Consider the following 17,526-nt stretch of genomic DNA (forward strand, 5'->3'; position numbering starts at 1 on the left):
ACCTCCAGACCTGTAGCAATGGAGGTGAGCAAGGAGGTACTGTTCTTGCTGCCTGGGATGGGGGGGGGGGGGGGCTGATGGGGTAATCCAAGAAGGCTTCATGGAGGAGGGGATACTTGAGTGGAATCTTGAAGGATGAGTAGGAGTTCGGGGAGGGGGGAGATTCCAGGTAAACCACACCAAGTGCCAACCTGTACGGTCCCTGAGGGGAGACCATGTGGCCCCCTGGCCCAGAGGCAGCTGCCCCACGATGTTGGCTAGCCCTGGCCGGGCGACAAGTGAAGTGGAGAGCTGGGCAGGGCATTGGCTGGGAGCAGGTGGACGGTCTCGAGCAGGGGAATGACATGCTTAAATAAAGATCACAGGAGAACAGATGGGAGGTGGTGACGCGGGAGGCTGGGGGCTCAGGCGGGGGCCTGGAGCAGCCTAGGGGAGGGCAGGCAGGAAGTGTCACTGGGTGGGGAGGGAGAGGAAGGACTCAACGAAAAGGCCCGACCCAGGCATCTGTGAAACTGTAAAGGCTAAACCCGGCACCTACCTCCTAGGGTTGTCATCAGAGTAAAAATGCAAATGATAACGAACGAAAGCATTGGTAAACATTTCTGCCGCGCCTGCTCTGTGCCAGGCAGTGTTCCAGGCACTTTATGTATTAACTCAGTTAAACTTCACAACACCTCTAGGAGGCTGGCATTATTAGTCCCATTTTACAGCTGGGAAAACTGAGCCCAAGGCATGAGTTGGCTCAAGCCCAAGGTCACTCATGGCAGAGTGAGGAACTGAGCCCACGCACACTGGATGATGGCTGTGGAGCACTTAGCACTCTGCCTGGTACACAGTAGGTGTTCAACTAATGCTAGAGAAAGGAGAAGGAAGGAAGTCGGGGAGATGCCCTCTCAGCTGGGACACCGAGGTGGCTGGGCAGGTGGGTTTCACGAAGATGGAGCAGGTTTGGGGAAGATGCCAAGTTCAGTTAGGGTGTGGTGGGTTTGAAGACTGGGGCACCTGAGGCGGGGATGTGGAGGAGGCAGCTGGGGCTCAGGGCCTGGACCCTGGGGTGATGCCCAGCCTGGCGCGGACGTGATGTCTCTCCGGCCCCCCTGTGGCCTGGCCTCCAAGAGGAAGACGTCGTGGGTGAGCCACTCACCTTCTCTCCCGCGTGGATCTTGAAGGACACGCCCCGCACGGCCAGCGGGAGCTCAGGTCGATGTCTCAGCCCAAAGTTCCGGAACTCGATCTGTCCGCCGTGAGGCCAGGGTGGCCGGGCGGTGCAGGACGGCAGCCTCCAGGGGGCCTGGGGCGGGAGGGGACACTGGGTCACAGGTGCCTTCCTCCCGGGCTCCTCACAAAGGAGCCGCCCCTCTCTGAGCCTCAGTTTCCTCTTCTGTAAAATGGGCATATTTCCTGCTATTTTTCTGGGGTTGTTATGGGATTAAATGAGAGAGGGCACAGAACATAGCAAGGCTAAAAACAAATAATATCCAGTATTGTGAAAATAATGATGGTGCTGGCTACTCTTGACATCTATTATTTTTTATTAATATATAACAATTTATATTGCATTCAGTTTAATAATTATATATCTATTATTATTATGAGCCACTGTTAATTGTCAAATAATATCCTCTCTTCCTCTAGTAGGAGCAGACACTCTGCTTTGTCTTGGGGAAGAGGGGACGACGGTGCAGTGGGGAGACCAATGCGGCCATTCGCTATTCCTGTGACCTTGAACAGGTCACCCCACGCCCTTGAGCCTTGGTTTCCCCATCTGTGAAGTGGGGCTAATAAGAGCAGTGGACACGTTTTGAGAGTTACTGCGTGCCAGACGGTGGTACGAAGTCCCTTATGGCGGCTCGCATATGGCCCTCCCAGGAGGCCCAGCGCTGTTACGTTCTGCTATGTTGCTCTTCTGTCCCTGTGATGCTGCTGTCATGTTTCTGTAATGTTGCTGTCATGTTTCGGTAATGTTGCTGTCATGTTACTATTACGTTGCCATTGCATTACTGTGACTCATGGTTGCCTGTCACTCAGAGAGTGACCTGCTTTGCCCAAGCTAGGAAGCCAAGGAACCAGGATTTGACCTGGCTCCAGACCCCATGTTCTTAATCCTGACTGCCTCCCGCCTGTGACTCCTGCCGACAGTGGTGGGGGCTCCAAAGTCCGCAGCAGATGTCGACCTGGGTCCACCGCCCTCATCTCCCACCCATCACCTCCTTGGGCGTCCGGACGTAGTCCTTCATGCGCTCCACCGACACGATGCTGTTCTCCAGGTCTGTCCAGCTTCGAACAGCCCACTGCAGCGTCTGGGTCACCTGGGGGGGAGAAGACACCTCCGGCTGCTTCAGCAAGACCACCCCACAGGCTTGCATCAGTGCCCTTAGGCAGGGGCCGGAAGGCAGGACCAGAGAGGGGGGTGTGGCCCTCCCAAACACCCAGCAGGACCCAGGCCAGCTGACTTCCATCCGAGCGCTTTCCCAAGGGGCTGGGCCTCCAGCGACTGCGCATCACACCTGGAGCATCACCAGCCTCCTCGCCAGGACCCATGTGCCCTGCCTCCTCCAGTCTCCCCACCTCATTTCCCTCCACTCTCGCCCTCGCCCACAATCTCCAGCCACGCCACCTTCCTGTTCCTCCAACACACTGGAAGAGCTCCCGGTTTCCCCTCCTTGCCTCCCTCACTTGCTTCAGGCCGCAGCTCATGAGCCCGTCCTCGGAGAGGCCTTCCCCATCACGCACTATCCTCCCACCCGGCATTAATCATCCTCAAGCTTAGCTGCCTGGGCCGTAAAACGGGGACAGTCATAGCACCCCTGATGGGGTTGTGGGCGGGATTACGAGTTAATATTCGTGAAGCTCTGATGACAACGCCTCCTTCCTCGTGACTGCTACTTACATACTTTTTTCTCTATAGATGTCATGACCTGACATTAAACATCGTTATCCATAGTTAACAAAAAGCTAACATAGTGCTGGAAAGGTCCTCTGTGCGCTTCATCTCGCTAGTCTTTCCAGCGTCCGGAGGGACGGGATTACTGCCCCGATTTTCGGATGGGCACGCGGAGGCTCCGAGAGGGAGGACTCCGGCCCGGGTCCAGCCTCGGCTCTTGGGGAGCCACACTGGTCGTTTGGACTCGAGTCCTTGCAGGTCCCACTGGCAGGGGTCTGTAGGCCTCCATCCTGCCCGCGCCCCAGAGCCCAGTTGGGGTGTCGGGAGTACCTGGAGGGCGGTGGAGACAGAGAAGCCCACGAGGCCGGCGCTGAGATGGCCCTTGCTCAGCACAGCGCACGTGGCGGCTGCAAACACGAGCCCGTTGCCCAGGAGCTCCATGTTGGCAGCGAGCCACCTGTGAGGGGAGGCAGGTAACAGCGGGGTCGGCGAGGGGCATCATCCGCGGGACCCACTTCTCTGGGCACAAGGACTGGCCAACGTGCCGGCTTCAGTACCCACGGGGGACCTGGCGATGGTCTCCTCCACCCTCAGGTCCCACCCAACAGTGGGTGGGGGAGATTGGCGCTGTCCTGCCTCACTGGTCGCAGCTCAGGGCCCGGGACATGCGAGATGCTCAAGCAAAGCTTTGCTGCGCTGCGACCTCTCTGTCCCTGGGAGATGCCAGGCCATGTCTCCTTGTGTTCTCCCTGCCTGAACCCGACCTCCATCTTCACACAGCCAACATCTCATCTTCATGCACAAGTCAGCTTAAACCTCACCTCCTCAGAGAGCCTTCCCAGACTGCTCCTCCTTCCTCTCTAACGCATCCCTGAGAACTTCCTTCACGGCAGCTCTCCCTGTCGATAACTAAACCATTTCATCAGTCACTGACTAGCAGGCTCCATCGGTAGATCGTGAGCTTCCTGAGGGCGGCGACTTTGTCTCGTTCACGACTCTGTCTCCAGCACCCAGCACGGGACCCAGCACATAGCAGGTGCTCAACATATATATATGGGACGGATGGATGAATGCACGCCCCTTTTATGGAATTCCCACTCCACCATGCATTCATTCATTCATTCAACATACATGAAGCACCTACTGTGTGTCTCGCATGTTGGAGGTGCTGGGGACACAGCCAGGAAGCAAACAGATAAAAATGCCTGTCTTCAGGGAGCTTTAGGCTGTACTACCCATGACATCTAGTCCTCCTGACAACCCCAACAATGCGGGTGGTGTTGTCCCCGCCTGGCGGATGAGGTCACAGGCTCAGAAGGGGTAGGTCCTTGCCTGGGTCCATCCACGTGACAAACAGTGATCTGAAGCCACCTCTGCCTGACTGACTCCAGAAAGCACAGACCCTTTCCAACAGGCCGTGCTTTTCAGTGAACCAACTAACAAGTGAATTACAAACTCAGACCCGCCCCCACCAGGGTCTGCCACTTCCTGGACGGCTGACCTGGGGAGAGTCCCTTTCTTCTCTGAATGCCAGCTTACCCATCTGTAGAATGAAGTCACACCTGGCTCATGATGGTTGAGAGGATTAATGACATGCACCATAGAGAGCATGGACATCACTGAGCCTTGCATGTAGTAGCTATTTTCTTTTTTTTTTTTTTTTGGTGAGGAAGATTGGCCCTGCACTAACATCTGTTGCCAATCTTCCTCTTTTTGCTTGAGGAAGAGTGTCGCTGAGCTAACATCTTTATTTTCTGTGTGGGATGCCGCCACAGCGTGGCCTGATGAGCGGTATGTAGGTCCTCGCCCAGGAACCCCAGGCCACCAAAGTGGAGCACATGAACTTAACCACCATGCCACCGGGCCGGGCCCAGTAGCTGCTTCTAAATGTTCAGAAGGCCCCTCCTCCCCAGGCCAGGACCCCAGGAAGGGGCAGAGCGGGTCATCCAGAAGGCATATAGAATTGAGACACTGCCCTGACAGCCCCAGCTGGCCAGGGACCTGGGCAGATGGAGAAAAGTATTCACATTTGTGGAGTACCTATTGTGTACATGGACCCTCTCCATACACTGGAACCAGGCTGCCTGGACTCAAATCCTGACTCCACCGTGTATTTGCTGTGTGGCCTTGGGCAGGTTCCTAAATCTCTCTGTGCCTAAGATTCATCGTCTAAAAACAGTCTCTGCCTGTGGGATTGTTAATAGGATTAAATAAATTCATTCATGTAGAGTGCTCAGAACTGTGCTGGGCCTGTAGTAAGCACGTTACAGTAATAGCTATGAGTGTATCTATTCAATCCTTACAGCCGCTCCATGAGCACAATCCCAGTTTGGCTGATGAGGTTCAGAGAGGTTAGGTAACTTGCCTAAGATCGCCCAGCCGCAGACTTGCAGAACTGGTCTTTGAACCCATGTCTATCTGAGCTCAGAGCTTATGTTCTTGTTCTCGCTTAGTACTGCAGGCTGAGGATGCTTATGTAGCTGCTTGTCACCAAGGCAACAGAGGCGGGCCCAGTGGCCTGGCAACAGAGGCTGCGTCCCTTTTGCTGACATCTGTGCCTCCTGCCCACCTGCGGTTGGGGAGCCCTCAGGCCAGTTTCCACCTGCGCACGGTGTGAGCCAAACGCACCTGTGGGATCTAGCCTCAGTTTCATCCCTGACTTGCTGTGTGACCTTGGCCAGGCCATTTGACCTCTCTGGCCACACAGTATGTCCTTAGGGCTCACTCTCTGGGGACACAGACGCGTTACAGGCTCTTCTCTGCCCCCTTCCTACCTGTCCGCCACCAGCTGCGGGAAACTGACCCTCTGGGTCTCATCCACGTGTGCGTCGTTCTGAGCCACAAAGGGGCCCTGGGCCCGGAAGGCCCTGACCACCGCGCTGCCCTGGAACGTCTCGGCCACGTGGGAACACACGAATGCGTGCCTGGTCGTCTCCAGGCGTCTGAGCTGGCACGAGGTGGCCACGTACAGGCTCTGGGGTGGGACAGATGGGGAGGGAGAAGGCACAGACACAGAGAGGTGGTTTGAGGAGCACAGGGAGCCGCAAGTACAGGGTCATGGATCAGGCTCTATTCCCAGCTTGCTGTGTGACCTCAGGCCAGTTGCTTCCCCTCTCTGGGCTCCAACTTCCTTGCAGAATCAGAATTCCATGGTTCTTTTTAAAATCACCTGGGATGCTTCAAAAACCTCCAATGCCCCCACCCTACAACTATTTAACCTGAATCCTTGGTGGTGTCATTTGGACCTTGGTATTTTTAAAGAGCCTGACTCTAATGGACTGTCAGGATCGAGAAACCACTAGTGAAGTGTGAAGTTCTCATTCCCAGCTCTAAGGCTGCCTGTTTCACTTATGGCCAGTCACTGCGGGAACAAAACCCTCAGGGGCAAGGACGGCCGTTGGCCAAGTCAAGTCTGTTCATTTCACGCGAGGGTCCATGCCAGGTGCTGGGAACACAGTGATGCACAGATAACATGTGTTGCTATTTGGTTTGAGGTTGCAGACTGTGTGTACTGGCAGCCAGAGAGGAACTCATGTTTGTGAACGCCCGGGCTGTGTGCCACACTGTTGACAAATAGGATCTGAGTAATTGTGAGGTGGACCTTAGTGTCTGTCGCGGTTGACAGGACACCTGAGGCTCAGAGGGATGAAGCCGCTGGTCCAGGCCTCTGCAGACACCAAGCGGCAGGGCCTGGATTCAAACCCACTTCTGCCTGACTCCCAGGCTTTCGGTGGAGCAGTCCCTCCCCCAAGTCAAGAGGACAGAGAGAAGACCTGGGCTGGTGGTGGGGGCCAGCGGGGGCCATGGTTTTTGTCTGACCACCATGTTTTTTCTACTTCTGATTTCCGGGAGCGGGGGCAGGGGGGGTGCTGTCAATCATGGGACCTGACCGTGGGGGTGGTGGCACCATACAGCCCTGCCAATCAGAGTAAGCGATTCCTCTGGTCACAGTAATTAGCTCAGGGGTGAACGCAAGGCTCATCAAGGGCCCATCAGCATCTTCCCTGGGACTGATATACGAATGCTGAGCTGCAGGCAAGCTTTCTTTGTGTGGGGGTTGCTAAGGTGCGATGCCGTGAGGGCCCCCTGGAAAGAGAGTGTGTGCAAAATTAGGCCAAGCCAAGCTGAGCCAGTGCTCCTCAAACAGCATGCATCAGAGTTACCTGGAGGGTTCGATAAAACCCAGATTTCTGGGCCCCCCTCCATAGTGTCTGAGTTAGCAGGTCTTGGGCGGGGCCCTGAGAATGTGCATTTCTAACTAGCCCCCAGTGATGCTGATGCTGCTGGTTGGGGACCACACTCCGAGAACCCCTGAGTGAAGAGATGGAGCGAGTGATCAGGGCCCGGTGACAGCTGGCCCACTGCACCCTGGGAGCGTAGGCCGTGAAACTCTGTTCTTTTGTTTCAGCTCATTTAAGCTGGTCCCTGGCTCTGGCGACAGAGAGTCTAGCCTAACATAACGGTCTTTGAGAGTTTGCACTGCCTTCTTGGCTTCCAGATAATTGGAGAATGACGAGGAAGCTGCTTTCCGCAGGCGCAGGATAAAATGTCAGATATTAAGAACTTGGATGTGAACATTGGCAACACAGAGATGAGCACAGGTGCTAGACTGTGGTGTCTCCGCCTCTTATACTGTCCTGCCCAGAGACAGGGGACCTGCTGAGGTGACCTCCGCTGGCCCCAGGAGCCGCCCCAACCTCTCTGTACCTGAAACCCGGCGTAGAGGAGCAGCAGGGGCAGGAGGACCAGAACAGCCGCCGGGGTCGCTACCGTCACCACCAGGCTGACCTCCAGGAGTCCGAAGGCGTAAACCAGCAAGGACCGGAATTTGTCTGGGATGTCCACATCCACTATGTCTGTCTCCTTGGAGAAGCGGGCCAGCAGGTTCCCCACAGGTGTCTGCTCAAAGAAGCCGATGGGTGACCGCGCCACGTCCCACAGGAGCCTCTGGAAGAGCAGCCTGGATGCCCGGATGCCCCCCAGGAGCACTGTGGCCATGGAGGCAAACAGCCCGATGGCTGGGCAGAGAGAGAGGGTCAGAGCGTGAGGGCTGGGGAGCCTCCTGTGGGGTCTTGGGCAGGTCCCCACCACCGCCCTGTGGTGCCCTCTTATGATCTGGCCACCCTGACTATCCCTTGATGGCATCACCCTGGAGCGTCCCCTCCCCAGTTCACGTCCACCTAGGATCTCAGAACGTGACCTTATTTGAAAATGGTGTCTTTGCAGACGTTATTAGTTAAAGATCTTGAGACAAGATCATCTTGGATTCAGGGTGGGTCCTAGATCCAATGACTTGAGTCTTTATCAGAGGAGAAGACACACAGAGATACAGAGAAGGAGGTGATGTGAAGATGGAGGCAGAGACTGGCATGATGCACCACAAGCCAAGGATGCTGAGGACCCCCAGCCAGCACAAGAAGCCAGGAGAGAGGCCCTCAGGAGGAACCCTTCCTGCTGACACCCTGATTTCGGACTTCTGGCTTCAGAACTGTGGAAGAATAAATTTCTCTCCAGCTACCCGGTTTGTGGTAATCTGTTTTATGGCAGCCCTTGGAAACTAAGATACCTCCTTCCTCCCCATGCCGACCTAGGTGCTTGGAATAGGGCTAACTTCACTACCTGGCTCCGGGTGGGGCAAATTTCATCCCTGGCCAGTCCAAACCACTGCGACTGGTTCAGGGATGAACACGTGACCCAAGTTGGGCCAATGAGAGAGACCCAGGACTTTGCTAGAACTTTTGGGAAAGACATGCTCGGGTTTTTGAGGTGGTCAAGCTGGAGCTGTGGGATACCATCTAACCACTGGGGGAGAAGCCTGCCTGGACAGGAAGCTATCACAGAGGGAGAAAATGAAGCCATTCTGACAGCCACAGTTGGACCCCTGGATCCAGCCATACCTGAAGCCAGTTACCAATGGATTCCAGTCTCATAAGCTAATAAATTCGGTTGTTGCTTAAACTAGTTTGAGCCATATAGTTATATACTTAGCATGCTATAGCTATGTAGTTAGTAGCTATGTTAATTTCAGATAGAGCAGCCTTCACAGTAAGAAAAATTGTCAGGGATAAGGAGGGACATTACAGAAAAGCAGTAAGGACATAGTTTAACACAACGCCATCAATCGACTGGATATAACGGACATCAATAGACAACTTCATCCAACAACAGCAGCAGAATATAAATTCTTTTCAAACTCACATGGGACATTCACCAAGGCAGACCACATTCTGGGCCATAAATCATACCTTAACAAATTTAAAAAAGTAGAAACCATAAAATGTCTGTTCTCAGACCACAATGGAATTGAACTAGAAAGATAGCTGGAAAATCCCCAAAATACTTGAAGATTAAATAACATGTTTCTAAGTAACTCATGGGTCAAAGAAGAAATCTCAAGATAAATTTAAAAACAGTTTGAACTAAATGAAAATAAAAACACAACTTATCAAAATTTATGGAAAGCCGTCAAAGCAGGGCTTAGAGGAAAATGTATATCATTGAATGCATACATTAGAAAAAAAGAAAGATCTAAAGTCAATCATCTAAGCTTCCACCTAAGGAAAACAGAAACAGAAGAGCAAATAAATCCAAAAAAGCAGAAGAAAAGAAACAATAACAATTAGAGTAAAAATAAATGAAATTGAAAAACAGAAAATCAATGAAAACAAAAACTGGTTCTTTGAAAAGATCAATAAAATTGATAAACCTTTAGCCAGGCTAACTAGGAAAAAAAGAGGGGGGACACAAACTACTAATATCAGAAATAAAAGGGGGGACATCACTACAGATCATATGGATATTAAAGGGATGATAAAGCAATACTAGGAATTACTCTATGACCACAAATGTGATGCCCTAGGAGAAATGAACTGACTCCTTGAAAGACACAATCTACACAAACTCACACAAAACAACACAGATAATCCGAATGGGTCCATAAATATTAAAGAAATTGAATCAACAATTAATAACCTCCCAAAACAGAAAGTTTACTGGAGAATTCTACCAAACATTGAAGGAGAAATTATACCAATTCTCTACAATCTCTCTCAGAGGTCAGGAGCAGAGGGAATAATTCCTAACCCACTCTGTGAGGCCAGCATCACCCTGATAGCAAAACCAGGCAAAACATCACAAGAAAAGAAAACTCCAGACCAATCTCTCTCTTGAACATAGATGCAAAAGTCCTCCACAAAATATTAGCGAATTAAATCCAACAATGTATAAAAAGAATTATACACTATGAGCAAATGGGATTTATCACAGGTATGCAAGGCTGGTTCAATATTTGAACATCAATTAATGTAACCCATCACATCGACTAGCTAAAGAAGAAAAATCACATGATCGTATGCAGGAAAAGCATTTGACATGATCCAATACCCATTCATGATAAAAAAAAAAAAACTTTCAGTAAATTAGGAATAGAGGAGAATTTCCTCAGCTTAGCGAAGAAGATCTACATAAAACCCATGGCTAACTTAATGGTGAGAATGATGCTCTCCCACTAAGCTCAGGAACAACGCAAGGATGTCCCCTCACTTCTTTTCAACATCCTACTGAAAGTTGTAGCTAATGCAATAAAAATAAGAAAAGGAAATAAAAGGTATACAGAGCGGAAAGGGAGAAATGAAACTGCATTTGTTTGCACATCACATGACTGTCTATGTAGAAAATCAGAAATAACTGACAAAAAAACTCCTGAAACTAATAAGCAATTATTGCAAGGTTTTAGGATGCAAGGTTAACATGCAAACATCAATCGCTTTCCGATATATCAGCAATGAACAAGTGGAATTTGAAATTAAAAAACATAATACCATTCACATTAGCACCCCTCAAAAATGAAATCCTTAGGTATAAATCTAACAAAATAAGGACAAGATCTATATGAGGAGAACGACAAAATTCTGATGAATGAAATCAAAGAACTAGATGGAGAGATATTCCATGTTCATAGACAGGAAGACGCAGTGTTGTCAAGATATCAGTTCTTTCCCACTTGATCAACAGATTCACTGCAATCCCAATCAAAATCGCGGCAAGTTATTTTTTGGACACTGACAAACTGATTGTAAAGTTTATACAGACCCAGAATAGCCAACTCAATATAGAAGGAGAAGAACAAAGTCGGAGGAACGGCACTACCTAAATTCAAGGCTTACTATAAAGCTACAGGAATCAAGACAGTGGGATTTGTGAAAGAACAGACAGATAGATGGATGGAACAGAATGGAGAGCCCAGAAATAGTCATCAATATAGTCAGCTGATCTTTGACAAAGGAGCAAAGGCAAAATAACAGAGCAAAGAGAGTCTCTTCAACCAATGGCGCTGGAACAACTGGACGTCCACACGCAAAAAAAAAAAAAAAAAAATCTAGAAACAGACCTTATAACTAAACCAAAATGGATCACAGACATAAACGTAAAACCTACGACTATAAAACTCCCAGAAGATGACGTAGGAGAAAACCCAGATGACCTTGGATACGGCGATGACTTTTCAGATGCAACAGCAAGAACACGAGGCGTAAAAGAAATAATTGATAAGACGGACTTCATTAAAATAAAAAACTTTTGCTCGGTGAAAGACGCTGTCAAGAGAATGAGAAGACAAGCCACAGACTGGGGAGACATATTTGCAAAACTTTGATATCATCTGATAAAGGACTGTGATCCAAAATATACAAAGAACTCTTAAACTCAACAATAAGAAAATAGACAACCCAATTGAAAAATGGGTCAAAGGCTTTAACAGACGAAGATACAGAGATGTAAAAAAAACGCACAGGAAAAGATGCTCCACATAACATGTCATCAGGGAAATGCAAATTAAAACAACCGTGAGATACCACTACACAACTATTGGAACGGCCAAAATCCAGAACACTGACAACACCAAATGCCGGTGAGGACATGGAGCAACAGGAATGTTCATTCATTGCTGGCGGGAATGCAACATGGTACAGCCACGCTGTAAGACAGTGTGGTGGCGTCTTACAAAACGAAACACACATTCTTACCATACGATCCAGCGATTGCACCCCTTGGTATTTATCCAAAGGAGCTGAAAACTTATGTCTACACAAAACCCTGCCCACACGTGTTTATAGCAGGTTTATTCATAACGGCAAACCTGGAGGCAACCAAGATGACTTGCAGTAGGTGAATGGGGAAAATAAGCTGTGGTACCTCCAGGCATTGAGATATTATTCAGTGCTCGAAAGAAATGAGCAAGGAAGCCATGAGAAGACACGCAGGAACCTTAAATGCATGTTAGTAAGTGAAAGATGCCAGTCTGAAAAGGCTCCAGACTGTAAGATGCCAACTATGACATTCTGGAAAAGACAAAACGTGGACACAAGACAATGACCAGTGGCTTCCGGGGGTCCGAGGGGAGGGAGGATGACCAGATGGAACACAGCGGACGTTTAGGGCAGTGAAAGTATTCTGGATGATCTATAGTGGTGGATACATGTCATCATCCATTGGTCCAAACCCACAGGCTGTCCAACACCAAGAGTGAAGCCTGATGTAAACCGTGGGCTTTAGGTGGCTAGGACGCATCAGTGCGGGTCCATCAGTCGTAACGAATGTCCCACTCTGGTGGGGGGACATTGATAATGCCGGAGGCTGTGCATGTGTGGGGATGGAGGGGCAATGGGAAATCTCTTTACTCTCTGCTCAATTTTGCTGCGAACTAAAACAACTCTAAAAAAATGAATGTTTTTTAAAAAAGGACTAAAAGCTGTGAGGTGATGCTGGTGGCGACGTGGGGGCAGAGGTCCAGCTCGCCTGGACGTTTGGGGTGGGGGAGTGGCAGCAGCGTGGGACACTGGGGTGGGGATGCTGGCAGTCACCGGCGGTCAGGCCCTGGAGCTGCCTCTGCGTGGGGGGAGGGTCCGAGTCCACTGACCCGCCCTGTCTGTCCCCACCTAAGGGCTCAGGCTGCCCCAAGACCTGGGGGCCAAGATTCTGCCTTTGCCGATGAGGCTGGGAGAGACTCACAGGTTCCAGAGAAGGAGGGACGTGCTGTGTTCCCCACTCCCCTCGGCCCCACCTTAAGGATGCCAGTCCGTGCTTGGACCCACGATGCTTGCACAGATGTTCTGGGAGGACGGGGTGAGCCAGAGATGGGAGCGGGAAGGAAGGAGGCTGAGGCGGGCGGGCGAGGGTACCTTGGAGACAGCCCAGCAGCCCGAAGACCCAGCCCCGCAGGGCCGTCTGCGTCTGCCGCCCGTCCACCGTGGGGTCGTCCGCCCACAGGCTCAGCCAGTAGCCGCGGCAGAAGGAGGCCACTTGCTGGCAGAGGAAGAGGAAAAGCGCGTAGAGGCAGAGTGGGGTGCCCACGGCCCGGAGGTAGGTCAGGTACATGGCGGCCTTCACCTGGAGCACACACAGGGGAGATGCAGGCAGGCAGAGAGGGCCCGGGGGCGGGGGAGGGCCAGGTGAGGCTACCTAAACCCGCCAACAGGGAAGACGGAACCACCAGGCAGACCTCACAGGTCCTCTCAGCCCCTCCCACCTGGGGCACCATCCCCCCTACTGGCCCCAGCTAACCTCAGGACCCCCTTCCTCTGGGGGACCCCCAGGACGCCCAGGAGCCTTCATGGCTGTGGCACTTTCATGCTTTGGAGTGATTTATTGAACACCTACTACGGGACAGGCATATGTCTCTACCCTCACGATAATGCCCATCTGACAGATAAGGAAACTGAGGCACAGAGAGGTTAAGCCACTTGCTTAAAATCCGGCTCCTACTAATCTGAAGTTCTCCACACAGATGCAGCCAGAGGGAACTTCTGAAAACATCGACCTGACCCCACCTTGCTGGCGCTGCCCTGCCATGGCTTTCTCTTGCTCTTGGAAGAAATTCCAGACTTCTAGTCCACCTCCCAGCCTACCCCCTACTCACTATCTGCCAGCCTTGTGGGATTTCTTTCTTTTCTCTGGCACCCTAAACTCCCTTCCACCTCAGAACCATTGCACCTGCTGTTCCCTCTGCCCAGAATGTGCTTCCCCCTGCTCTCTCCACAGCTGGTTCCTTCACATCCTTCAGGGCTCAGGTCCAATGCCACCCCTGGAGCATCCTATGCAAGCAGGCCCCCAACCCTCGGTTGGTCTCCATCTCATTGCCCTTCTTTATTTCCTTTATAGCATTTATCATTATCTGATATTACTTTGCTTATTAGCCTAATTGTGTGCTGCCTGTCTCTCCCCACTAGCATGCAACCTCCACGGGGGCAGAGACTTTGCCTGGCACATAATGGGGGCTCTGTAAATATTTGCTGGGTGGCGGAGTGGGTGGAAAGTTGCGTGGGATGATGGGTGGTTGGGCGAATGGAGGAATGAATGGATAGATAGATGAATAAATAAGTGGATCTGTAGGAGGGTGGGCGGATAGGTGAGTGAAAAGATGGATGGAAGGGTGGATGGATGAGTAAATAGATGGGTGGGTGGATGGATGGGTGGGTGGATGGATGAGTAAATAGATGGGTGAGTAGATGGATGGGTGGGTGCATAGGTAGGTAGGCGGATGGGTGAGCAGGATGGACAGGGTGGGTGGACAAGTGGGTGGGTGGCTGAATGAATGAGTTGGTAGGTGGGTGGAAGGGCGGGTGGATGGGTGGACACAGTAGCATAGAAGAAAAGAAACAGTACAAGCTTCAGATTCGGACTGACCTAGATTTGGGTCCCAGGTTGGTCACTGGTTAGCTGTGGGGACACAGACAAGTCTCTGAACTCTTGAGGACCTCAGTTTCTTCATCTCTAAGATGACGCTATCCCCATCTAATTTCAGGGTGGTTGTGAGCATTAAGAAACATGAATCGTCTAGCACCTGACTCGGCACATAGTAGGTGTTCAATAAAGGTGAGTCTCCCCCGCCCCAGTGCTGTATCTGGTGGGAGGTCTTGAGCCCCCGGGAATGGCAATGGCAGTGGGTGTGGAGGGGAGGGAGCATCTGGCGGTTACCCTGCCATACCGCACGCTGTCCTCTCCTGTTGGCCGTCCTGTCCCCTCAGGGGTATCTGGGGGAACCCACGTCTGGGCCTCTGAGCTGGTGCTGTCCTTCTCAGGGACTAACTTCCTGGACCTGTCATTTAGAGGTCAAATGAGGACAAATCAGTGTCTCCTTCCATGGGGTATGTGTGCCCAAGCCTCATGGCCACTGGGAGCCACTGAGCTCTGGGGTACATTCTCCACTCATTCATTTGCTCATTCATTCAACTAACATACTGAGCGCCCAGTAGGTGCGGGGCCCACCCCCTCCCTCGGTGGCGCCCAGCTAGACGCTGTCTGTTATCTCAGAGTCGAGCACTCCTGTCCTTCCAAAGCCATTTCACGAAATGAGCTGATTCACCCAACTGTGCAACTTGGTTTTCATTTTGGCCTAAGCTTTACTGCGATCATTTTGCCCCTGCTGTTTACCCTCACGTTTGTTAGTCCAGCTTGGCAGGATGTTAATTTTGCACAGTTCAGACATTGAAGACTTCTGGAATGTTCCTTTCCTCTGTGGCTGAGTGGGCCAACTTAACCCTAAATGTGAACTGCCATCTGCTAACCGTGCAATCAGGGGCAGCTGACTTACCCTCTCTGTGCCTCAGTTTCCTCAGCTGTAAAATGGGGATAATCTATGTGTGTCTGTCTATCTATCATCTATCCATCCATCAGTTATCAATCTATCACCTATCTATATATTCATTCATCTATCTCTTTTTCTCTATCTCTTTATCATCTATCAATCAAATCACTTATCTATCCATCCGTCAATCTCTCATCTATCTACCAACCAATCTGTCATCTATCCTTCCATCAATCATTTATCTATCTGTATCTATCTATCTACCAACCAACCTATCATTTATCCATCCATCATTTATCATCCTGTCATCTATCTGCATCTATCTATCTACATTTATCTATCATCTATCCATATATTCATCTATCTATATCTGTCTCTCTATCATCTATATATCCATCATCTGTCAATCAATCATCTATCAATCTATCCATCCATCATCTTTCTATCTATCTATCTATCCATCCATTTCCATCTATCTCTCTCTCTATCTCCATATCTGTCTATCTGATCTTACTTAGGGTTCTTGTGTGCTGTGAGGACAAGTGGGACAGCGCAGTGGGTGGCCCAGGAGTGCTCTGGGTGGCTAGCTGGGACGGGGAGGGGCTGTGTCCAACCTCATCTTCCCCCCAGGGACCGACACCCCTCGACGTCCCCCTGCTCTCTCCCAACAGCTGGCACTTAGGTGCATGCTGCCTGGTGCCCAGTGGTCTGTTGTTTTCTGTTTTACAAGGTCACGTTCCGAAACAAGGGAGAGCACCGTGTGGCCGGGTCCCTCTACCGTGGACAGCCCCACAGTGAGTCCAGCTGTGGCCTGGCTGGAGGGGGCTGGAGAGAAGGGGACAGGGGGCCTCCTCCGGGTGACGCCCCCCACCACGTGCTCTCAGCAGCCCCAAGTGACGCCATGTGTGTAGACTCAAGCCCCGTGCATGGCAAGCCTGTCCAAGCGTGAATGACAGGGCCAGGCATGGTCATTAACAACTACGGCAAGGACTTTTCTTGGGACCCAGCCCTGCCCCACTGAGCAATGAGACCATCTGACAAACATTAAGGCACTCATCACATTTGAGGGCAAACTGGTCATTCTGTGAACAGGACATCTGGGGGCTTAACCAATTTGGCCATTTGACTGCCAAATAGTTGCTGGTGAATTTCCCACAGCTGAGTCCCCTGGTGGGTATCGGGCAGGTACTGAATGCGTAACAGTTTCGGCTGCCCCCTGCCTGCCTGAGATGCAGGTGACCAGTAGCCCTGCTGCAGCCTCAGCCTGGGCCCTCCCTGTGCTCAGCACCACGGCGAACTCACCTCTCTGGTCCACCCACAGGCCTCCTGCCTCCAGGGGAGCCTCTGGGATGCTCACCACCGCTCACAGGCTCTGTTTCTGCAAAGTCGAGGGTGTCTCGTCACAACGGGGGTCAGTACCTCGGGGTCCGTTTGCTGGCTTTGCCACCCACCGGCTGGAAGGCCTTAACTCATCTGAACATCCCCTTCCTCTGATCTGCCTCCCGCAACCTCTCCCAATCCTCCCTGGGTTCTTCCAGGAACATTATTCATTCGTTCATTCACTCACTCATTCATTCATTCATTCATTCAGCAAATATAATCGAGTATCTGCTATGAACTTGGGGCTGGAAAACATCAGTAAACACCGTACAAAATCAAGATGTTCCAGGTTCCCCCGACAGCCTAGCATGAGCAGTTCACTGTACCCAGAATGTTCTTTCTGGCTAACTCCCACCCCACCTCGAATGTCCTCTCCCCGAGGAAGGACCTGCCCCCTGACCACCCCCCAGGCTGGGTGGTTCCATCTCCAAGCTCCAGGGTGGCCTCCCCAGTGAATCAACACTTAGGGTTTTCGGCAGGGAGGGCCAGCGCTCGACAGACGTTTTCAGAAGGGACAAGGGGCACCCGGCCGTGAGTCCTTGCTTTGTCACAGAGGGGCCGTGTACAGGCTGGTGATGAAAACCCACGTGCTCTGGGGCCCCGTGGCTGAGGTTCAAACCCCAGCGGTGCCGCTCATAAGCCACGTCACCTCGGGCCAGTTCCCTGACTTCTGGGCCTC

General features: G+C 51.5%; 1 protein-coding gene across 3 annotated transcripts in view; it reads right to left on the reverse strand.

Moving 5' to 3' along the window:
• The window catches only part of ABCC6 (ATP binding cassette subfamily C member 6), a 60,691-nt gene that overhangs the window by 4,208 nt on the left and 38,957 nt on the right, over positions 1-17,526 (reverse strand). For 2 of the 3 annotated variants that reach the window (XM_046668485.1, XM_046668486.1), the window contains exons 21-28: positions 16,770-16,845; positions 14,858-14,978; positions 13,063-13,270; positions 7,592-7,902; positions 5,659-5,858; positions 3,215-3,341; positions 2,208-2,309; positions 1,145-1,291 (exon numbers count right to left, since the gene is read on the reverse strand). In XM_046668485.1, the coding sequence (XP_046524441.1) occupies positions 1,145-1,291; positions 2,208-2,309; positions 3,215-3,341; positions 5,659-5,858; positions 7,592-7,902; positions 13,063-13,270; positions 14,858-14,978; positions 16,770-16,845 (1,292 nt within the window). The remainder of the gene's footprint in view (positions 1-1,144; positions 1,292-2,207; positions 2,310-3,214; positions 3,342-5,658; positions 5,859-7,591; positions 7,903-13,062; positions 13,271-14,857; positions 14,979-16,769; positions 16,846-17,526) is intronic. The other variant, XR_006889560.1, reaches the window with a different exon arrangement.

This window comes from Equus quagga, chromosome 7, assembly GCF_021613505.1.
Source record: "Equus quagga isolate Etosha38 chromosome 7, UCLA_HA_Equagga_1.0, whole genome shotgun sequence".
Taxonomy (NCBI): domain Eukaryota; kingdom Metazoa; phylum Chordata; class Mammalia; order Perissodactyla; family Equidae; genus Equus; species Equus quagga.